This window comes from Thermobia domestica, chromosome 9, assembly GCF_964235325.1.
Source record: "Thermobia domestica chromosome 9, izTheDome1.hap1.1, whole genome shotgun sequence".
In the NCBI taxonomy this organism is placed as follows: Eukaryota; Metazoa; Arthropoda; class Insecta; order Zygentoma; family Lepismatidae; genus Thermobia; species Thermobia domestica.
Window position 1 is genome coordinate 35,474,523 of NC_137462.1, and position 24,691 is coordinate 35,499,213.

The 24,691-nt window shown below is 35.1% G+C and overlaps 2 protein-coding genes across 2 annotated transcripts in view; one reads left to right on the forward strand and one right to left on the reverse strand.

The window, feature by feature from the left end:
- The window catches only part of LOC145694559 (differentially expressed in FDCP 6 homolog), a 47,972-nt gene extending 37,901 nt beyond the window's left edge, over positions 1 to 10,071 (reverse strand). The window contains exons 1-3 of the mRNA XM_081770887.1: positions 9,964 to 10,071; positions 3,694 to 3,813; positions 3,299 to 3,502 (exon numbers count right to left, since the gene is read on the reverse strand). Of these exons, the coding sequence (XP_081627013.1) occupies positions 3,299 to 3,502; positions 3,694 to 3,813; positions 9,964 to 10,062 (423 nt within the window). The 5' untranslated portion in view covers positions 10,063 to 10,071. The remainder of the gene's footprint in view (positions 1 to 3,298; positions 3,503 to 3,693; positions 3,814 to 9,963) is intronic.
- Positions 10,072 to 10,117: 46 nt separating this feature from the next.
- LOC145694561 (dynein regulatory complex subunit 2-like) overlaps positions 10,118 to 24,691 on the forward strand; it is a 31,103-nt gene continuing 16,529 nt past the window's right edge. The window contains exons 1-5 of the mRNA XM_081770891.1: positions 10,118 to 10,207; positions 14,607 to 14,792; positions 16,983 to 17,096; positions 18,412 to 18,550; positions 19,324 to 19,547. Coding sequence (XP_081627017.1) covers positions 14,652 to 14,792; positions 16,983 to 17,096; positions 18,412 to 18,550; positions 19,324 to 19,547 — 618 coding nt within the window. The 5' untranslated portion in view covers positions 10,118 to 10,207; positions 14,607 to 14,651. The remainder of the gene's footprint in view (positions 10,208 to 14,606; positions 14,793 to 16,982; positions 17,097 to 18,411; positions 18,551 to 19,323; positions 19,548 to 24,691) is intronic.

Genomic DNA, 24,691 nt, shown 5'->3' on the forward strand with positions numbered 1-24,691 from the left:
AAAAAGCCCACTAGAAAATTACGAACTACTGAACGATCCAAAGCAGCGTAAGGTCAGAAAGTAGAAGCAAGTTTAGCAGAGTGGCTCACTGAAGGATAAACGTTATTTAAATATTTGGTCTAGGAATTAATTCGTGCGGGTGGACAAGAGATGGCGCAACGAACGGAGCGTCCCACAGTTCCGTGTATCCACACATGTGTTGCAAACCCCTGTCATCGCGTATCGTTCGTAGTATAGGGCAGTGGATTAAAGCGTCAACAACACCAGTTTGTAGTTAAGTGAACATGGCGCAATTTGTGCCTGATAAAGTGTTTTTGCGGGGTGTCCTGCTGCATTACTTTAACATGCAGAAAAGTGCGACTGAAAGTCATCGTATTTTGGTGGAAGTGTATGGTGACCATGCTCTAGCTGAGCGAACGTGTCAGAAGTGGTTTGCACGGTTTAGAAGTGGTGATTTCGGCTTGGCAGACCAAGAGCGAGCTGGACAGCCAAAAAAATTTCAAGACGAAGAATTGACAGCATTGCTCGAGCAGGATTCGTGTCAAACGCAGGAACAACTTGCAGCAGCATTAGGCGTTGATCAAACAACAGTCTCCAAACGCTTGAAAGCCATGGGAATGATTCAAAAGATGTCACATTGGGTTCCACATGAATTGAAAGACAGAGACGTTGAAAGACGAAAAACCATTTGCGAATTGCTGCTTCAACGACAGAGCAGAAAGGGGTTTCTGCATCGAATTATTACGGGTGATGAGAAGTGGATCCATTACGAGAACCCTAAACGAAAAAAGGCCTGGGTGAAACCAGGTGAACCAGGTCCATCACAACCAAAACGAGATATTCACTGTGCAAAGGTTATGCTGTGCATATGGTGGGATATGAAAGGTGTGGTGTACTATGAGCTGCTGCAACCGGGTGAAACTATGAATGGAGAACGTTATCGACGACAATTAATGCGTTTGAAGCAAGCTCTGGCCAGAACACGACCAGAATGGAAGAACAGACATGATAAACTTATTGTTCAACATGATAACGCTCGCCCACATGTCGCAAAACCGGTCAAAACCTATTTAGAAAATGTCGGATGGGAAGTTTTACCCCACCCGCCGTATTCACCAGACGTTGCTCCTTCGGACTACTACTTGTTCGATTGCATGAACAACGATTTGATTGGACAGCGGTTTACTTCTTCAGAAGATATCGAAACATGGGTCTCTGACTGGATCGCTTCCAAGGATGAGGACTTCTTTCGTCACGGAATCCGTACATTGCCTGGCAGATGGGCGAAAGTGGTGGCTAGCGATGGACAATATTTTTCTTAAGGTATTTATGTATTTTGTGTTTGTGCTACAGCTTCAATGTTTGCGTACCAACCGCACGAATTAATTCCTAGACCAAATACAATGATTTAAATACTAAGTTGACAAAGAGAAATCATATTGTAACTGTTATATATAATGTAACCTTATACTGAAAGAAATTTATTAAGCTTCACAAAAACTCCAATACTGTTCACAAAAACCTGAAGCCGGCCAGACAAATTTTTACTTAAACGTTCAGCACACGAATTTTTGCCTTACCGAATTCAACGCCTAAAATTCCGTGTCCTCACCGTGGAAACATTCCAATTACTACGCCAGAGCCATATCGAAACTTTAGGTTTAAAAATTTCGTTCTACACTATGAAGTTTTACCTCTTCGCAAACATTTTGGCTTCCACATCAAAACAATGCTGTACTGTTTTGTTTATTGTTACATGCAATTTCCACATTGTATATTTGAATCGATGATTGTAGAAACGGCGGAAGTCGAATTTATATAGTTTTGAGACATTAAATAAAAACTATATAAATTTCTCCAACGGTCACCTTTCTCCACTTAACACATAACTCAACGATTGGTTTACAATGTTGTAAAACCTTCTACTCCGGTGCTTTCTACATAGGAAGATGTGTATGCCCCTAGAGAATCGGAAAGTATCCATAAATCAACTGCACAGAAAATAGATTCAGGTCCTTTCTGCAAATCATTGACTCAATTACATTTTAAATCTTGTTTTATGTTTATTAAGGTCTATATGCATGGGTTCAGTACAACACTAACTAATTAAGTGCACTCCCTAGGAATATCGGAGGCACGGTGACTCAGTGGTAAAGTGCTAATCTCTGACCAAGGAGTTTCTAGCTTAATCCCAGGCCATATGAGTTTGTGGTAGACAGCATCGTGTACGTGGGTTTTCTCGAGTTCTTTCATTTCCCCCCATTTTCTAAATGCGCCAATAATTTCATAAACATTCATTTCATTTCTTTGGAATAGGCGCCGAAAAACTTCATTTACTTAATGATGAAAATTGCATTACTGTTGGAGACAAACTTAGAGATCTCTTGCCCCAACCACTACCCAGGGCTGATCTTAGGCAGCACGAGCACTATCATTCTCTTCAATGTTGCCGTACTTCCGTAACCTTTCATAAACTGAACAAAATTCATCATTAAAAAAGCAATGAATGGAAGATAAAAGAAAGGGACAACAGAGGGATGTGACAAAGTTGATTTTCAGGTAACGGGGGTCATAAATCTCTAACAAATGTCTCCAAGAACAGGAGGGAGAGTTTCGATGACTTTCCAGATTCCGGGAAAAAAGTACCTTTAACTGTGTCTGCTAGTATAATACTGAAACTTACTGCCAAGCACGCAACAGAAGTACTATTGGGTTACATAATAACATGAAAAGTTCAAACTTTTCCACAGACTTAAACGTATTTTATAAATACGTTTATTTCATTATTTAGAAACTTAAAACCTTTAGACACACCCGAAAGAAAATACGGCTCTTCTCCAATTCACCTGGTATATAATTTTTATCATAAAATTATGCACTTTTCTTACGCACGTTCTGATCATTCGTTAACTGCTTGATTTGGTGTTTAGCATTCCGTTCAACGTTAAGACCATATAAAAGTGGATCTACAGCTTAACGTGGGACTCGATCCACGAGGGAGTATCATTCTTATCATGTTGCATTGTGTTTATATTTTTCCGTTTTCGGGTGCAAGAAAGTAATTTAGTCAATATTATCTTAGAAAAAAAACACACTTAGGGGCAACATTTATGGAAGTGAAAATAACTAACCCCCTTGATTGAACGAAAATGTCCTCGTCAACTGTTGTTAAAATTACTTCCACGAATGGGTAGAACATAGCTGCTTGCAAGACTCACGCTCACACTTTCAATACCACTCCCTAGAAATCACACTGAAGTATAAGTTTCTTAAAAAGAAAAAAAAAAAGTTATGTTACCTGTATCACATCCTCCGTTTCAGAAACTTGTTCAGCAAGTAAACAAAATATTCTGAATAGCTGATACACACACTTGTCCGGAAAGATAGGATGATCTCGATTCAGAAACCCCTTCTTACACACCAACCAACAAACTTCATTTATCTTTTCTTCGAGATCTCTAATTGTTGTCAGAGGCAATGTGTCAGGCAAGGAAGAGAACACCTGCAGAATACAGAAATACACAAGATCAAGCATATTTTTATATGAGTGAAACATGAAAAATATGTATGCATAAGTAAAATCCATTCAGCCCTGCATGAAGTAAATAAATAAGTTAACTAACTATTACTACATAAATAAATACATAGAGGAAGAAAAAGATAATTACACTACATTTAAATAATCACATTTACCTCTTTTTGAATGTAGTAGACATAGTGTTCAAAGTTGAGGTATGTGGTACTTCGATAATGTTCCAGTCCTTTTTCCACGCCATTAAGATCTAGTAGTGTGCCAATATTAGCAGTCAACACCTTAAAAAGAAAGGAAGAGAAAAGTTAATTATGTGAACTTAACAATACATGGAGGGAACATGTTCAAGATGTAAAGTTTTTATAGTTTCTCCTCTCTCCTGTATTGAATAATATAACAGTAAGGTGAGTACTATACTCTGATATTCAATTAAATATATATGCACAGCAAGCTTATCAAAAAACACAAGGTATTCACTTTTGCTTCTCCAAATTATTATCGATAGTTTATATATTAAACACCGAATTTTCGGTGACAAACGTCAGCATTTTGATATGGATAGAGGACTTAGGCACGGAGTATTTTGGTAGGGATAGAGGATATCAAGATTATATGCTCACATTCATAAGTGCGAGTGATGACGACAGAGCACACTGAAATTATATTTATATAGTTCGCCATATTGGATACATACGGTAAGAGGATTTTTTTAAAAAAGTATATTCAAAATGTATCCTACAGCATCTGTAATACTGTGATAGTTGCACCCCAAGGCAACCTTGCTAAAATTCTTTACATTGCAAACTTAACTCCATTTTGGAAGATCAAACAACGAGTCTAATGTAACGAGGATTAACAGGGTATCAAGATAACAGTGGATGCGTGCTTACCATATACCGGTACATCAAAATGCATCTCTCCCTTGGAGTAATGTCTTTATAATTATAAACAATTAGCAGTATAGCGTCTTAAATACCTATGAAATGTCACCAACATAATACCATTATAAGAAAAGAAGTCATTTATACGTTTCGTATTCAGAGCGCTGGTTAGCTGTTCAATGTGGTTCTTCTGCCCTTAATATACTTTTTTTTTTCTTCTTTTTACTCGTCAAGTATTTTTAAATAACATTGGATTTTGATATCCATTGTATATTTAATGTAAACTGGTTACAGAAGACGAAGTAGATAGCCAAAGAGAAAGTTTCGAAGGAAATAAAATAACGCTGTCCGTGACATAACAGACACAAGATTTCGTCTAATCTTGTCCGCCAAATGACCGTATAAAAGCTTTTGCAGGAATATTTGTATTAACTCTACCAAATAGAGGAGAAATTTCAGCTCTGAGATCTTCTGACAAAACAAAGGAGTCAACAGAAAACGTATTGCGCGCGCGTGTACGCACACTACCGTATATCCTTGACGTCACATGTTAATGAATCTAGAGAGAATCAAACATATTCGTAGAAATAAAGGTAGAGAGAATCAAACACATTTGCAGAAATAAAGGTAAGAGAGAATAATTCTGCCTTATCTCGATTATTATTAATGTGTTTGAACAACATTGTGGAAAAATCGTGGCTGGTCTTTTTCGATATAAATTGTAGGTAACTAAATATGGAAAGTTACATCACGCCTCAAACAAACTCCTAGTACGACGCTAATCACACGTAAAAACATCTTTGAATACAGCTGAAAATGATTACTTTAGTCCTACCGTTATATCCTATATGTTAAAGGAATAAATGCAAGTGGATATGATAACTGAAGAACTGGTGGAATGAGAAGCTGGGAGGAAAGGAAGATTTCCCAGGAATCCCACAGACAATGTTGTCCATCCAGAAGTTCACATGGCCTCAATCAGAGATGAGAGCTCTGCCAGAAAAATACCATGTTTAAGGTAAATCAATAAGGTTAACAGCCAGTTTTGAAACTTTGAAACCTACCTCACGACATGTAAATCAATGTTAAATTATCTTTATATCATATAGTTATTCATGTGATATAGTGGCCACAACCCAGAAATAACTATTCATGAACAGAAAATACACTTTGGTAAGTGGATGATATCGCGCTGTTGGCAGTGAGAAAAAATTAAGAAATTGGTCTAAACTTAGCAGAAATTCAACATAAAGATCAACAAAAGCAAACGTTATCGAGATGTGCAAGAAACGAGAAAAATGATGATCAAAATAGACCACCATAAGGAAGAAGTGGACGTGTGCAGGAATTCTGATACTATGGGAGTAAAATAACAAGCGATAGTAGGCGCAAACAAGATGTAAAATCCAGAATAGCTCAAGTGAAGAAAGCATTAGAAGCAAAATAAAAGCTTCTAACCAAAATATCAACAAAGAACGCAAGAAAAGACAAATGAAAGCATATACTATACGTAGTAACCTAGATGTATTGTATGGGTGTAAGGCATGGACTAGAAAAAGAGGAAAAAGGGAGAGTAGAAGCGTCCGAAATGTGATGCTATAGAAGGATGTTCAAAAGTAGATGGGTGCCTAAATTATATAAATGGAAGAGTATTGGAAATGGTAGGAGAAAAGAGGGGCACAGTGAATAATCCGACGAACGAAACAAAAAAGCGATAGGACGATTGGGCACATTATACGACACGGAGGAACTACAATATTAGCTATGGAGGAAATGAAAGAAGGAAGAGTACCTAGAAGGCAGCGACTGAAAAGTCTGGCTCAAGAGTGTGAAAAGCCGCATCAAACCACTCGAAACCAGTTAATGTTCCTTCCAGACATATTTTTTGGGGGACACTGCCTCCCGGAGTTCTGAGAGTGCCCCCCCCCCCCCGGATCGGACCAGAATAATACATCTATGATATAATAATAAATAGAATAGTACCAGCAGTGCCCCCCGGAATATTTTTTCTGAACGAACGACTGCTAGAAACATTGCTGATTTGAGAAGAAAAAAGTTCTAACTGAGACATAATCATTTGGTAGCTCTCAAGCAGGGTAACATTTTCCAACTCTCAGCTTTTAATTCTTGAGTTTGCATAGACTACATGTGTTGAGGGAGACTCATTTCAGCAATAAGCATTAGTAGTGCGAAATTCATGTATTAACTCTTCAAATTTTAAGGAAATACAATAAGAGTGCTCATGTGCTGCAGAAATTTAGTCGTAGTTACAGTTCTTTTCTATCTTTTCATTTAATTTTTCAACACGAAGATTGGTACATACCACGAATATAGGAGCCACTATTTGAAAAAAATCACCAACTTAAATTTTGTTAGGATTAGGATGAATAATATATAGCTATATCGCATAATAAGCATAAAAATGCATATTCAACACACATACAGATTTTGTTAATTTCGGAGAGAGCGGACTGATTCGATTCCTTTATTCGACGTAAACAGGACCGTATAATAAGAGGTAAAATTAATGCAACTTTTATATTTATATTTCTTCGTGGAAATAATATCATAATGCCTACGACATTCTCCTTTTGTTGGATCATCTCCACATCCCCACATGACATAAGTAAAGTTAAGGGGCGCCAGCAGACATAATTGTTAAAAAATTAAAGTTATTCCTCTAATTGTCTCCTAATTCATTTTACTCTTAGATGTCATTGCTCTATCCACCAACTGTGTATAGATTTATAGGGTATTGTTTATTTTCTGGCCCAAATCATTTGATAGTGACTCTGGCGCACTTACCAGTGATTACAGTTCATTACTTTTAACTGTGATGAGTATAGAAATAGTGTGGACATATATCATAAAAACTACAGTGCATAAAACACGAACCAATTTGTGCTCAGTGGCAAAAAGCACGAATGCTATCTAACCAAATCAGGACAGGAGCGGGTGCGTCCATAGGAAGCAGACGCGTCATTAATGGTGGGTATACACATCAACGAGGTCGTTTACAACGGCTCACTATAAGTCACAGTACCACCTCTGGAGCCGTCGATGGATTTGGAGGAGATATTAAATGCCATCCGATTTATAATAAGCATCCAAACTTCAAATGGGAAAACCAAGCATCTACCTCTACTATGTGATCACTACTAGCTAGTTTTGCACTTCTTCTTGTTCAGGACAATATGAAGCTGGAAGACATGGGATCATAGAAACAGGCAAGTTAGCGACAATACATATATGTGTATAGAAAAGTAAGTACCGACCTGTGCTACGTGGTCACTACAAATTAGGCTACTTTCCATTAGACTGTACAGTAAGAAATCACACTTTCAATATTGTTTCTATGGCTAACATGTTCTCCGACTACATGAATGAAATGAAATCTTTGAGTTGAGTTGATTTCGAGTTTAACGTCCGTTTCAGCAGCGAGGCTATATGAGATGTGGACCTACTGATTAACGTGCAATCCGAACATGAGCTCCCTCCGGGAATTGAACCCGGGTCTCCCACGCCAAAGGCGCGTACACTAACCGCTTAGCCATAGAGAAGCTCTAATGAAATCTTTGAGTTTTCTCCCACTCATATGCCTGCTAGGTTAAAAAAGACGGTGGATGAAATAATGAAAAGGTGGAATGAAGACTGGAAGGAACGGGAGAACCCCAAGAAAACCCACGCACAAGGTGTTTGTCCACCAAAAAGTTCACTTGGCGCGAGCTGGTATCGAACCAGGGACCCCAAGCACCAGAGGTGAACGTTCTATCACTGAGCCACCACGGCCTTCCGACTACATAAGTTCCTGAAACATTACTCTTGTGAATTGACCGACTCTAGCTCTTTTCAGCTGACTCCAGTCCTCCCCATTGGTCTATAGACAGTGCGTGCATCTTTAGTGCACATGACCCCGGGTTCGACTTGCAGTGAGAGGGCACAAAAAATTAAGGATATTACGTATTTAGTCTCCTACCTAAATCACTTGGTAGTGACTCTGGTTCAAGTATCGGCCCCGTAGCTGTCGATGGGGATGTGGACTTGCATTTCTCTGTGCAGATTCACTTTAGGAGGACTTCAGTGTTCTCGGCAATACGAACTAATGTGCAAAAAACACTAGCCAACATGTGCTAGGTGGCAACTATGAGAACAAATGCTACATAACAGTTAACGCAGGAGCGTAGCAGATGAACCGAGCGGAAGCAAAGATGTGCGTCGCAGGGAGCAAACGCGTCAGCGACGGCGAGTACATGCATAAATAAGTACCCTCTTTTTGTTTAAATTGTGATAAAAGTTAGAAAGAAAAAAAAAAAAAACGAGACCTGCGTCTAACCCCCTTCGCTTGCTCAGCTATATTTTGCGAAGTAAGTAACACTGGAGATCTTACATGTGCAAAATTGGGGAGAAACTAAAAGACACCCAAACTAAGCCATCCAAAACTAATTTCACATCAATTTAAATTCATTTTCACAAGCATCCGTCTCCTTCAACCAACATGGCATAACCATGGAACGTTAAAAAAAAAAAAAAAAAAAAGGTAATAGTATACATGAGAACCCCCTGATCTGCGTTTGTTCTGTGTTCTATTACCACTTCTACATGAAATACCATAATTTTTTTCTACGTAGTGCAATAGTAAGAAGTACCCAGTGCACAAGACATGCAATATGCGTTAAATTCCCCCGCCCCCCCCCCACACACACATAGTCTTAGATAAAGTACAAGAGCACTACACATGCAGATTAAAAGTACAGGTACGTTCTTTTTTATTTTCGTATCAGTCAATAAGTAAATAAAAGTCGCTTTGTTACCCCCTTTGTAAGTTCGTACATACTTAATGAATAATCCCTAAAAGTATGAGCGTCCTGCTCCTTCGGGAACTCATGCAGCTTCATGTATACTATATCAAAAAAAAAAAAAAAAAAAAAGTATTATTAGTATACACTGAGAACCCTTTGTAAGTTACCGAAAGCCGTGATGTCTTTGCTATTATCCAGAAGTTGTCGACAGTATAAACTGTAAGGATAGATTAAGGTAACGCGTTTTGATGACCTTACATAATCTCAACGATATGATGTAACAAATGCGAGTGGAAAATATGTTAATTGAATACTCCAACTATTTTCCCTTTATTTGTCTTGTCACGAATAATAATTTAGTGCTCATATACTTTTATAAATGTTCGAAATGTATCCTAGGACATCAACAGAGCCACTATTACGGGAATAGGCTCGAATTGACTCCTCAATGTCAACAGCCGAACTTGACAAAATAAAATAAATATCACTACCACCAGTTATTTTCACAGACATAGTACGAAAGAACTGACCACTTAAATAATTAACGTACTTAATATTTTAAACATAAACTCTTTGTTGTCTTAATTTCACTTTCTCCTTCACATGCATCTTATGACCTACTGACAGTCCTTCTATGACTCATGAATGGTATTGGTAACACCCCAATGTAATTTACTTAAAATTAACTGAAATTATGCTTTGATTACAAGTAAAACATATTCAATGCACTAGAGAAATAACAAATCTTCACCTTTAGCTTTGATTTTTGCACTGTTCCATTTTTATCTATTGCTAAAGAGTTAAATGCATGCCAGATGCTATTCTCAACATTTTTCAGCAACACAGCCATTATCGAACTACAAATCGAATCGAAATTGAATGTATTCGATTGTAGTTTACAAACTCGCAGCCCGGCGGTTGTCACGACAACGAGATAAGTAAATAAATAGAACAGGGACTTGTTCGTAATCTGTTTCTGCTCTCTCTCACACATAGTAAGTGAACTTTCTTATATATTTGAGTATTTTAATTAGTTATTTTAAAACATAATTGCAAATATCTATTTAAAATTTCGAGATTGTTTTCAAATCGTCACATTTGCAGTTTATTGAAACATTTAGTTTTATATAATATACATTAATTTCGGAGAATTATCACATTTTCAAAATCATCGACACGTTTAATTCCGTACACAAATGGTGAAGTAATAAATAAATAAAGAGTTTTACGCTATATATATTTGATCGGAGATCATAATATCTCGTGGAATAATAATAATAATAATAATAATAATAATAATAATAATAATAATAATAATAATAATAATAATAATAATAATAATAATAAGTGGTGGTGTCAGAGTTTTTCTCCTGGGAAACTTTTAATATATTGAAAACATCGAGAATGACCTAAGATAAGGGCTGGGGCGGGGACTTCGTCACTCCAGGGAGAGATTTACCACTCGGAAAAGCCCTGAAATCATCACTGATAACATAAACCATCTATGATCTTTCAAGCCCGTGAAGGACTGGCTAATCAGAATATCATAGATATATCATGAGTTTACTATAAACTTTCAAAAACTATAAATAATAGCTTCAATTATTTTTGTCACTCAAAAGTTGGGGAACCTGGCCCCTGGCCACGTGCTAGATCCGCCACTGGTCCAGTATTTATGAAGCATAAACGGCTGAAGATAAAGAGATTAAACAAAAATTGCTATAAGGAAATTATATAGGGCGTATTGAATGGATTATATTGTTTCTCCCACAGGGCCCCCCAATAATAGAGTATTGAGGTCACTCGAGAATTTTTAAATAGAAAGATATATCATTTGATAGGCGTATATCATTGAAAAGATCATGAAAATACACTTTTTTGCCGTGGCGCACTGTTTACGAAATGGACATAATTTAAATCAGAATTCTTGCACAGTCTGACAAAAAAAAAGTATCCAGTTCTTATAAATCACAAACGGCTGAAGATAAAGAGATGAAACAGAAAATCAGTTAGGAATATGTTATAGGGTGCATTGAATGGACCGTGCTGTTTTTTCCGACAGTGCCTCTTATCATGGTCCACTGGGAGACCACTCGAAAATTTTAAATGGAAAAATATAACATGTGATATATCTTTGAAAAGATCATGGATAAACAAACAACTTTTCAAAAAAAAAAAAAAAACTGTCGTGTGGTTATCGTTAACGAAATGATTACACCATTTAACTGTGAGTTCGTGCGGAGTCTTTTCAAAAGTCCAGTGCCTATAAATCTCAAACGGATGAAGATAAAAAGATGCAACAATATTGTTTGAAATTACAGAAAATAGAAGTTTTATTCTTGGCTATCCGTTATTTGGAAGTTCTACATATGCGCTGGGGAATAATTTTCAGTGTCCGCGTACGTTATTAAGAATGTCCGTAATTAAGAATTCAGAAGTAACTTTTTATTGTACCGAATGATATTTTGCAGAGGAGTTGAAGTGGCCATTATTTAGAGGTGCCCGTATTTTAGAGATGTCCGTTAGGAGAAGTTTCACTGTACTGGCAGAAGTGACCGTTCTTGGCACGGAAAGAATATTGTGTTTTTCCAAAATCTTTGAAACTAAAGAAATGCGAGAAATACAGGGTTTATCCAGAAAGTAATGAGACTGGCCGCCGTGCGGCGCTTCAGTCGCTAGTAGCACGCTCCCCGGGCGGATTGTGGTGTTGGGTCCAGGCTAACCCACGCAGTGGGTGGCAGATGCGTCCGAGCTCTGACGCAGTGAGGGTCACGATTGGCGCAAAAGGTATTTTTGGGTTTTTGTCACGGCAGAGAATGTAAGAAAAGAAGTGTTCGCTAAAGCAGTGCTATGCGATTAAATATTGCTTTCACCTAGGCAAAACCGCTTCCGAGACGCTTGCCTTTGTCAAGAAGGCTTACAAAGACGACGCCTTGTCAAGGGCCCAAGTTTTCCGGTGATTGAATGAATTCAAGAATGGACGAGAGACCGTTGAAGACATGGAGCGAACGATGGTCGGAGTCCAGGAGATTTGTCACTTTGACACGTTTTTATTCAACCCACTAATTGAAGGGTGTCCAGAGCAAAATTTCATCGCGTAGCGCTGCTTCAACGAATGCGCCCCATTTCGCATGTTCTCTGCCGTTACAAAAACTCAAAAACAGCTTTTTCGCAACGTGTCTTCCTCACTGCGTCAGAGCTCTGACGCGACTGCCACCCAGTGCGTTGCTTAGCTTTGACCCCCACCACAATCCCCCCCAGAGACAGGGCCGCTTTTCCGCTTAGGTACGCTAGGCACGTGCTTAGGGCAAAAAAGATTTAAGGCGCAAAAAATTGGAGAGCGAAAAAAGAGAAAGAAATAAAATACGCTGATGCAGAAAATGTCCAAGACACGGCGGGTCCATTGGTGGATAATGGAAATACTCTCCAAAGAACAAAAACAAAGAAAGAGAAAAGAGTAAGAGAATTAAGGGAAGATCCGACTGGCGACTAGGAATGCGCACGAGACGAGTCGAGACAGAATTTCCCTGACAAAATTCGAGTCGAGACACAGCTCTTCCAATAGAGAAGAATACATTTTTCGAGTCATCACTTTTACAGCACATTTTCGAGACGAGACAGCCTCAAATCTTGTCTCGTGCGCATCCCTACTGGCGACTGCGGCGACGCGCGGTGGCCAGTCTTAATACTCTCTGCGCAAACGTTGTATATAATGCACAGTAATGCTTTTGGCATTGGCCCTATCGATTTTCGAGTCGATGACTTTTTTTCAGGGGGAAGAGGAAGGTTAATACAAAACAATTCAAAGATGTGAAAGGTATGCAACCTGGACCACAGGAAAAATGGTTGGATTGACTAATTCATGGACAACTTCATGTACAACGTTTGTATAAATTTTGACCCTAACCCCCAATTGAAAAAAAAGGTCATATACGCGATTTTATCTGGTGAAGATCTGTATATAAAATTTTGTGGGTTTAAGTGATTCCTTTGTATACAAAAATCTGATCTCACACAAACACACACACACACACACTTTATTTTAAGTATTAGTATGGAAGCACCGAAACGTGAACACGCACTGAGGAAATTAAAAGTTAACACCTATATCTTAAGCTGCAGTTTGGCCAACAACCCAATAAGGTTCTGTTAACCTCTTGTCTATGCTAAGCCAAAATATTTTGATAATATGCGAGATATGTTCAAAAAGTATCGAATCTTTTCCGTTCTCTCGTTGGCAAAGATATATTTATTGATTTGGAAATCCGAAACACTAATTCCCTTCAAAGTAGTCTCTTTGGTGATGCGCACACTTCTCTCAGCGCTCTCGCCATTATTGGAAACACTTCTAGAACGCAGATTTGGAAATGGTGAGCAACCGTGCCGTTGCGTTCCGCTGAGATATTTTCTCTTAATTCAAATCGAGTTTCTCTTAGAGGCAGTTTCAACTTGAGAAATAGCTGAAAGTCACACAGAGCCATGGGTGAGTAGAGAGCGTGACGACACACAGGAATGTTGTGTTTAGCAATAAAAACCTGAATCAAATTTCGGCAGACACTCTTCTCATGCCCAAAATTATCGTTCAAAGTTGAATGCACTGACCCCATTGAATGGTTTCCGCTTGGATATCGCCAAGCTTTTGGCAAAATATAATGTAATATCGCTGGTTAAGTTTTCCTGTCATTTTAGAAAAAAAAAAAGAAAGAAAGAAAGAAAGAAAGAAAGAAAGAAAGAAAGAAAGAAAGAAATCCGACGACCGTTCACTACACGTCTTTACTCGTTGGCCGACTGCCAGCGAATGATGGTTTCTGCGGGTGGGAAAAAATTCACAACTACTCATGAGTGTCCCTTCTATATCTGCTTCATTGGTTTACGCGGGAAAAAATAAGGTTCAATACTTTTTGAATACACCTCGTAATTTTATTTTTGAGTTTTTTTTTTTTAATTTTTAAAGATATAAAGAAAATAAATAATTAAGGTGTCACTATCTTGTTGGAAGTAAATTGTTGTTGTTGTTGTTATTATTGATAAATGTGAAAGATTAAATAATACCTACTTTCACAGTATTTTAACCCATAACTGCCCGAATTATTTTTCCCCCTGATTTTATAATATTTTCAGTTATGTTTGTTCCATATGATCGTAGTTAATGTGAAAATAACGAAATTTTTGTTGTTATTGTTGTAATGTGTTCACTGTGAGCCGTGTCACAAAATTTCACACAAAATTCCACACATAAAATCTCCCAGGCATAAAAAAAAATATCCCTATTTGCGTATCCATATGGACAAGCTAGGAAGTTATGGGTTAAATTAATTGCATACTAAAGAAATAATGGTATACAGCTGAAAATCATAATTCTTTCTTAGTTTTTTTTTTTTTTTTTTTTTTTAGATTCAAAAAAGTACTCTTGTACTTTTACAAAAAAAAAGTTTGAACATGGCGCCAAAAAAGAAGAGGAAGCAGAGTAAACTAGCCCGTATGACAGAGGAAGAGAAAATGTTGTATTTACAAAAGAAATTGGCAGCTGAAGAAGAAGCGCGACAAAGGAAGTATCAATTGATTGAAACATTCATGAAAGTAAGTACAAAAGATTTATAACTCATTATTCTAGGAAATTGTCAATTTACCTCCTTTTAAATAATATTATTTTCATATTAATAGAGTTCTAGTTCCACTTTTTGAAGAATGAGACGAAGTGTATATAATTTTTTAAACGTTATTGCCCATAATGGGACTATTTTATATTCCGATACGCTGCTTACATATTATCTTCTACAAAGCCATTGTTAAAAGAAAATAATATTTAAACAATACAACATTATGCAGACTACTATTTTCGAAAGTTCTTTATAGCAAATGGCTGTGTACAAATGTAGACAAAAGAATAACGAATAATAAGAGAGAATGAAAAACAAAATGTTTTAAATGAAATTTTCCTCCTATGAGAGTAATGTCTTTAATTGAGCATGGTGACTGGGTGATGAAGCCTTTATCCTTGATGCAGGGGTCCCTCCTTCAATTGCAAACAATGTAAGTTTCTGATACAGAACTTGTATTTGAGACTTTTTCCGTTGTTCTCTCGTTTTCGTACACTATTTTTAATCCACCAATTATTCCAAAATCATGTATTTTCTTCAATTATTCGCTTCCTTTACTCTACACGGCATAAGTATTTATGTTAAACTAAATTTTTTATTTCATTGTAACGAACGGCTTTAAAGTTATTTTATCATTGTAATTTACAATGAGTCACCATAGTTATCACCAGAGGATAAACGTTTATATTTTTTTTTTAATATTTCATTAAGGAATGGCTTTATCGATTTGAATCAAAAATTGGAACAAAGGTAATTAATGGTGTAATTACAAGATGTAACAAATTCGGTTCATATTGGTCAAGGTCAAAAGCTGAAAGTTCAGGTTTAAAAAACATCTGGAATTATAAACTAAATTCATGATAATGTCCCCTAAATGAGGTTTTAATTATTATCATATTTCAATTTAAATCAAATTGTCAGTTGTATCTCTTTCCTTCTATCACCTGCAATACGAAAGTCATATTTTTTTGCATTTACTATATCATAATTCATAATTAAGTCATTTAACCCCACTCCCCCCCCCCCACAAAGAACTGTTGATTCGACTTGGAACACTGAATAAAAATATAATAAGTATTTAGTCTACTAGACAAAATTTACTTTTATTAAACCATTTACGACAAACTTTGTCAAGAATAGATAAGAAATAATTACATCAGTGTTGTCTGATAGAATATATGCAAATTTCTGTGTCCCTCTGTATAAGAAGTCTTTCGGTTTCCTATTGAAACACTGATAGAATATATGCAAATTTCTGTGTACCTCTGTATAAGAAGTCTTTCGGTTTCCTATTGAAACACTGATAGAATATATGCAAATTTCTGTGTACCTTTGTGTCTGGCTTTCCTATTGAAAGAAATATCTTGAACTAGGAGATAATTTAAAACATTCCTTTCATCTCGAATCATTCAACTGCTGTAAGTAATCGTGTGTTGTGATAACCTTTTCACACATACGGGTATCAGTGGAGCCAACCCGTGGGAAAAATCCAATTTCATTGGATTTTTGACGTTATTTTCTTGAAAAGTAATGAAGGGAATTTTCGTAGAAATTGGGAGTAGCTATATATGTGATTTTTCATGTGTTAAGTTCATCGACTCAACAGAGTTCTTTATTGGCAGGAAGTGGACTAATGAGACTTTAATGAATGTGAAATCAGGACTAATTGTCAAATTTTAATACTGTAAAATGCATTGTAGTATGGACGTGATTTATGCAGTGACCATATTTACGACATTATTAATAGTGAATGTGCTTTCGGTATTCCAAATATTTCTCGGCACCCCTCTTAACCAACCAAGGAATATCAGGACGTCGTTCCACATAGTTTGGGAAATCCTGAATTATATTACGAAAATGAATATTTCTATTGCTAAATAGAAAAAGTGCAAAATTTCCTAAATAGAAAATGCCTATAAATATTTCGTTTCATTAAAAAAAACTAAAACTGAAATAAGAAATACTGTAGCTTGAGGGAATTTACAAGAAAGATTAAATATTAGATATAAGAAAGCTTAAGGACAGATTAAAATGTTTATTGTTGCTTGTGTTATATATATATATATATATATATATATATATATATATATATATATATATATATATATATATATATATATATATATATATATATATATATATATATTAAACTTCTTTATCTTAATTTCAGATAAAATTGAAGAGAGAGGAAGCATTTGCTCGTTTGAATCTGGCTAAAATCAATCAACAATGGAGAAAAACACTTCGCCAATTGAAATGCAAAGAGCTAAAACAAGACACGGAAGTAAGTACCATTTTTCAATATTATAAATATATTTAAATTAATGTTTGTAAGTACCGAATGCAGGTGAGTAATTTCCAGTGTTTGAACAATATTAGGGCTATTAGTGAAAATCTAGATATAAATAGGAAACAGAACCAGGGATAGAAATTGTGAAAAGAGCCTTTGGGCTAAAAGAAAAAAATAACATTTTATAGCATATTATGTGGGTCATTTATACACGAAGTATTTACTGAGTGTCCACCTTTCGACACAAGACGTGGCCGGCAGCCGAGCTGATAACATGACCACCGTGTGTGGCGCGAACTGCACGAAACTATGAACCCCTCGTGAATGGTGCATATTGTACAGGTAGGTGGAGGTAGCTGTATGTTTGGGGATGTTTCTGTTGACATGGGGAGGCATACATCAAACGATGCAGATTTTCCACAAATTCTTCCTAGATCAAATGGTATCCAAATATTTCTGGCCTCCTTTGCTCACATGAATTGAGTCCACCTGTTTTTATTTATGAAACTATCTGAAAAAACGCTCCAAGAACTACAGTATAGTACAGTCGAAGTCATAATTATGATACATCATAGCTAACACATTGAAAAAACTGTTAACCAACATGTGTCGCCAGGTCAATTTGTGACTTCAAGCTAATGGAGGTAATTGTAAACATTTTATTTATTTATTGAACAAATTCTCAGATACAGGATAAAAGTAACGTAAGGTTTTTGTAGTAAAAATGTAGGTAGTTAAAATGTATTGTCTTCGTGAAATGTAGATATTTACAGTACTGAATGTAATATATCTTGTGTATTACACATTCTCTAAATAAATGTTAATAAATTCAATTCAAAGATCGAGAATGTTTGAATCACACTATACATTGAATTTCTATGTGCAATGTATATCCAGAAAGTAACGGTAAAATTAGTGAAATGTATCTAAATTGTAGTAATTTATCTATCGACTCAAAGAACTTAAAATGAGCCGTGTATGCGACATTGTATTTAATCATATGTCACAATGTTTGTTTGTTCTTTATTACAAATGCACATCGTTGGCTTATTAGTAAGAATAGCCTATTTAGAATTTCCGCGTCATTTCTTTATTTCCAGCCAACACCAGGAATTTAAGCTAGTTTATTCTTAATAAATAAATTATATATCCGTTACTTAACATTTTTGGTTTATTGGTAGGAAAATTATATATATAAGACTTTTAACCTTTATGCAGTTGCTGGTAATTTATAATTTAATTTGATTATAATTTGATTAAACATTCTAAATCGTAACCTATTTGTTTTCTAAATATTTAATTTTCACAGGCCATGAGAATTTCCTTTGAAAGAACTCTGAATATCAAGGACACGTTGATAGAAAGACTTCAAGTGAATCTTGATGAAGCCGAACAGCAATATATGCGAGTGTTGCAGTCTCATATAGAAGCTCTTGATCAACTTATTAGTAAGATATATTTCTTTTAGAAATAAATAAATTCAAAAAAGCTTAAATGACTCGTATACACTGGATAGATTGTAGAGGTATTTTCATAAGTAGTTAACTTTTCCATCATAAAAAGCAACTTAATTTGGCTTCAAAGTTAAGTGTATTTCAATGATAATATATGTTATTATTAAATTCTTATATAATATAAAACGAGTATGATTGTTTTTATGTGATGAAGAAATTTGTTCAATTTCGACAAAATCTAAAATTGTATTAACTTTCATCGTTATATGTTAAAATGTACTTACCGTGTATTTTTAAATATATATTTTTTACGTTTTCTTTTAAGTTATACATTTTGTTTATTCTATTTAAATCATATAATTTTAAAATAGTTATATTTGTTATATTTTGCTAATTGTTGAATTGCACAAAATAATTGTTTCAGACAGATTAGAACTTTCATTTATGTATCTTAATGTGAAACTCCATGTAAAGAGTAATGGCTGTTGGTTGAACAATGTTAATGGGACAATACGTAGTAATTATTTTAGTAAAACATGTTCAGTTTTGCTAATATTTAATATGCAAATTGTTTTATTTCATTATACAAAGATAATAACTTAACTAGGATAATAACAGTGGTTTTCTAATAATCATCCTAAACATTTAAAAAATGTGCAAAATCAAGAGTTCATGTGCAAATTTTTTTTTCCATTAGCTGTGAATTCTAATCTACATGAAATAATATTAAATATATTAAACAAAACATTATTAATATTACATTTAAGGTTTCGGAAATGAGCATTTAGTTGATCTCCGGGAGAATTATCTGAGCGATTTGAAAGCCCTGAAGGAAGATGATGCATTTGAGCTACATGTTATTACGGAGAAACAAGAAAGCGACGAGGACCAGTTAGCAGTTGCTTTATTTGCGAAAGCAAAACAATTTGAGTTGTTAATGGACGATATTAATAACCAGTATAAAGAAGCCATTGGGCAAGCAATGGCAAAGGTATGTTATATTAGTGAATGTAAAGACAATGGACCTTATGCAGAGTCGTTCTGACGAGTGATTAGTGTCATACTAAAGTGTTCGACTAAGATATGTTTCCTGCAGTAGTCAGGCCTTTAGTATGACGCTAATCATACGTCAAAACGACTCTGCATAAGGCGGAATAAGATTATCTATTTTCTTTTCTTTAAGTTTTGAAATTTTTACCAACAGGCAGTGGCGTATTTAGGGGGTTATCGGGCTCGAGCCACCTCCGAAATAAATTTGTTATATGCAAAACTTAATTAAAATTTGTCGACACTCCAAAGGAAAAACGTGCTTATTCATGTGTTGTGCATAGCTCCCACCTTCCGAAACCAAATCCTAAATATGCCACTGCCAATAGATATATTTCAATAACACTTTAAAAATGTAGATTTACTTGGTGGCACTGTGAATCATTTATTTCCTTTAATACATTTTCTTGTTTACGAAAATAAAGTTTCGTAAGACATTAGGCCAATTTAGTATACCAATATATAAGTTAATACAGTAGTTTTTAAAAATTTATATTTTTTCTATCATCTGAATATACTCTATTTACATAAATTTAAAAAAATATTATGTTTGTCAGTTCTATATTTATCAGTTTCCACTAAACCACCTCTACTTATCAAATATTGTTGTTTATTAGCGTTGTATTGAACTGTTTTACCTACATATTAAGTACAGTGTGTTTGAAAAATAACTCCCTAGTTTTAATGTGTCCTAGAATCTGTACAAAGTAACATACATTATTCTAGTTTGTGTGTTTGATTCATCAACTCTCTAAGTTTGACTCCCCTGCAGTTGTCAGGTCTGCTTGACCTTGAGATGGTACCAGTGCTGTTTTTTCCCCTCTGTTTCCTCAGTTTACTGAGTTCAGTCCAGGCAGGCGTGGAGTGCAGAGCAACTCAGCAACAATGTGTACTCCTCAACAGAAAGCGCAATGTGTTATTTGGCTTGAGAAAACTGAGTCAGTTATAACAGTGCAACGTAATTTTAGACGTCAGTATTGTGGTGAACGTAATTTTAGGCGTCAGTATAGCAAAAACTATCCGTCATTGGCTAAAGTCTTTCAAGGAAACCGGTTTTAAAAGCAAAATCACGAGGTAAACGGAGAACTTCTGAAGATGTTGTTGAACAGATCCGTGTTACTTGTGTTCGGAGCCCGAAGAAGTCATTGGCCAGACGTAGTCTACAATTAGGAGTGCCTAAAGGTACTGTGTATGATGCTGTGCGTAAAACACTTAAGTTGCGCGCCTACAAATTGCAACTGTTACATGAAATGTTGGTGATTACGTGGCGAGAAGTGGAATATCATCTCGATGTGTGCAGGACCACAAATGGATCCCACGTTGAAGTCTACCAACATTAAACAAAACTTGACGGAATTCTCTTTCATGATATGTACTCATTGATGCAAGTTTTCATTCATTTCCCAATTAAATTTATACATAAAACTAGGGAGTTCTTTTTCAAACACCCTGTATTTATTTCTTCTAATAATCCTCTGCTTATTTATATTTTAAAACACTTACACCTTTAAAAAAACATCTTCAGATTTTAATTTATAATCAAAAATGTTTGTTTAAGTTGTATACAATAAATAATTAGCCATGTATAGACAGATCAAAGCCTAAAATCTAACGAAGTAATATGATATTTCAGACCGTGAAAGAGTTCTAACGATTATTCAGTAAGAATTGATATTAGATTTCCATTACTATACTTAATATTTCTAAGACCATTTTCTAACGTAAATACTCAAACTGTTTTAGATTGTCAATGTAGCTTTCGTTAAATAAATATATGACGTGATACACCACAACCAGTTGGGTTTATTGTGAGAATTGTTATATTGGAAACACTTACTTTCAGTGATGCCAATTTAGCCTATTTTTGGCTAAATCTAGGCTATTGGGAGAGGCATTTAGCCGTACAAATCTGCGCAATGCTTATAGCCTTAAATATAGCGTATTTCATGAAACTCTTTTGCCATTTTTAGCCTTTTTATTAACCGTTAAATTAATTCTAAAAATACTTTTTCTTTGAAAACAAAGAGTAATGTTTAAACATTAGCCTATTTGTCATTATATATTATCTTATTAATTGATTTTTCTAGACAGAGGGTGTTTTATTACGCAACAAACACTTGTTTTTCATTCTTCTCTCCCCCAACCACAGATTTACAGGTATGGGTCTACTTAACAACTCAGAAAGAATTTTAATGTCGCTCCCGTAACGGTCTCGTTATTTGCTACTTTTAATTATTTTGATTTTTGCATTTCATTGCAAGAATGAAAGTCTTCTGATACAAATTTAGTAAAGTGTTCGGTTCTTTAAGTCAAAATGAAATAAAATGAAATTATTAAGTTTTACGTCCCACGATTATGCCGGCTAGGCTAAAGGAGACGGTGATGATGAATAATGAATGAAATGGTGGAATGAAGAAAGTGGGGGAAACGGGAGAACCCCGAGAAAACCCACGCACACTGTGTTTGTCCACCACAAAGTTCACTTGGCAAAAGCAGGTTTTGAACCCAGGACCTCATGCACCAGAGGTAAACGCTCTACCACTAAGCCACCGGTTCTTCAAGTCATAGAGATTGTTTTTGTTTATTAAGGGAAACAAACAGGATATCTAATTAGCTTTAAAACTCTCAATGCCATCATGATGATTCATGTCAGAAATAAGAAGTGTTTGTAAGGACTATGACCTGCCGAAAGAAATACTACTGAAAATTGGAATAATGGCAGTGTACACAAACACAACCAATCCACAATCCAATGATGGTGTATCCAGGACCAGGGCCTCGGTTAGTTGCGACGTCATCGATGATGACTTATTTCAATTCAACAGATAACATGGCTGTTGACTTTCACAAATAAGATAAGTTGTTGTTGGATTTTATTGCAATTTAAACTCATATGTGTTGCTTGTTAGTCTTCAGCAGATAAAATTCAATATTTCAAATTTTACTATACACTCACTTATAATCCTATACGCAGAAAAGGGGTTTAAAATCTGCAATGTGAATTATAGGTTAACAGTTCAAAATCTAGCCATTTTTTGCTTAAAAAACCTTATTTCTGAAGACCATCTAGCCATTTTTTTGCTTAAAAAACCTTATTTCTGAAGACCATCTAGCCAATTTTCTTCAGAGGTTGTTGGCAACATTGCTTACTTTGTCCGTCAGGAAGTGCGGAGGAAATCAGCTATAAACAGTCTCTCTCCAGTTTTGCATCTAACTTTCTGATATATATTTTAATAGTAACAGAAAAGAGATTCAGAATGAAGTATTTCTTCGTTTTAAGTTTGCTATTTAATTTGATGGTATCTTGATAGCAGCTTACGTAGAATACTAATTTTTTGGTCAACTTTAATAACTCGCTGAATCTATTTTAATATTAATTAGAAAAGGTGACTGCAGGTCTTTCAGAGGTATTATATCACAATCTACAGTTGAGAATAAATTTTAACAGTGGTTAATGCATTTTTCTACAGATTGTTAATGTTGTTTTATTTATTCCAGAAACTATTAATGACAACATTTATCATATTACTCGTAGAAACAGATATACTAGAAACAGTAAGTTACTCCAAAAAATGAGTATACCACATATATATATATATATATATATATATATATATATATATATATATATATATATATATGAATCTTTGACAGGGAGGATTTATTGATTTTTATAGTTATTTTAGTATAAGATGAAACTATACTTTTAATTGTTCTCCAATTAGAGTATTTATGTGTATTAATACCAAAGAGATATGAAAATAATAAAATCTATAAAAGAATTTTCTTAAAATTGAATTTTGAATAAAAATGTATTTATCATGTTGGTTCTGTCTGTTATTCTAGAGCAGTGCTTTTCAACCTGGAGACGTGAAGACACAGCAGTGTGGCGTGAGCTACTGACGCAAATAAACTACATTTTTAATTATAAATATTACGAATGCTATGGCAAAAGGGCGTTAAAATAAATCCCATAAAAACACAAAATAACTATTAATTGAGAACTTCAATTTCATCAAGGACAAAACTGGTATATAAGTTGATGAGAATAGGATTATTATTATTATTATTATTATTATTATTATTATTATTATTATTATTATTGCTGTATCTCGCTTTAAACCGGTTTCAGCTTAGTAATCTGACCGTCATCTCTGGCAAATGCAGATTATTTGAAGAATTCTTCTTCTCCAAAGAACTTCCTAAATATATGACAAGTGTCTAGAATTAGGTGATTTTTGTAGGTTTGTTAGATGTTTTGCTTTTATCTGCTCAAGTTGCGTCACCGTTCTTTTCGGAACAATTGCAGTAGCTGAGATAATGATTGGTCTTACTGTAATTTTCTGCAATTTCCATAGCTACTTGATTTCGTCTCCCAGGTCATTATATTTCGATTTTTTTTTTTTTTTTTTTTTTTTGTACTGAATGTTGTACTTATATTATGAGTTAATAGTACTGCTTCATCTATGAGGGTTACTTCGTCGTCAATTTTATTGATAACAGTGATGCCGGGTCTGTTTGTAGGTACCGTGACAAATTATTATTTCTCGATCCCAGTAGAATTTGTATTTGTCTTTTTCAAGTACTGGACTTGGCTGGTATTTGTAGTATGCCTTGGTATCGGCAATTAATTCCAAGTTATGTGCCAAAAACTGGTGAATGCTTGTTGCAACATTGTTGTGTCTTTTTAGACAGTCTGTGGGAGACATTATATGGCATGAACTTATGATGTGTTGAATCGTTTCTGATGTGCCTCCGCATTTTTCAACCGGTATTTCTTGCTTCAGTATGTATTTACAGTAGTTTCGGGTTGGTATCACTCGGTCCTGGATGGCCGTAATAAATCCTTCATTATTATTATTATTATTACTATTATTATTATTATTATTATTATTATTATTAAAGATTCAATGATGCATCTGAAATGTCAGAAAGGGTCAAAGAAAAAGCACGTATGACCAACAAGCAGAAAGGAAGAGGCGTGAGGTATGCAGGGTTTACAAAGGAGAGCACCAGCTAAATAAGATTGGGAACCACTGTTTTAGAAAAAAAAAATACAAATCAAGAATGGCAGGTAATCAATTGCCA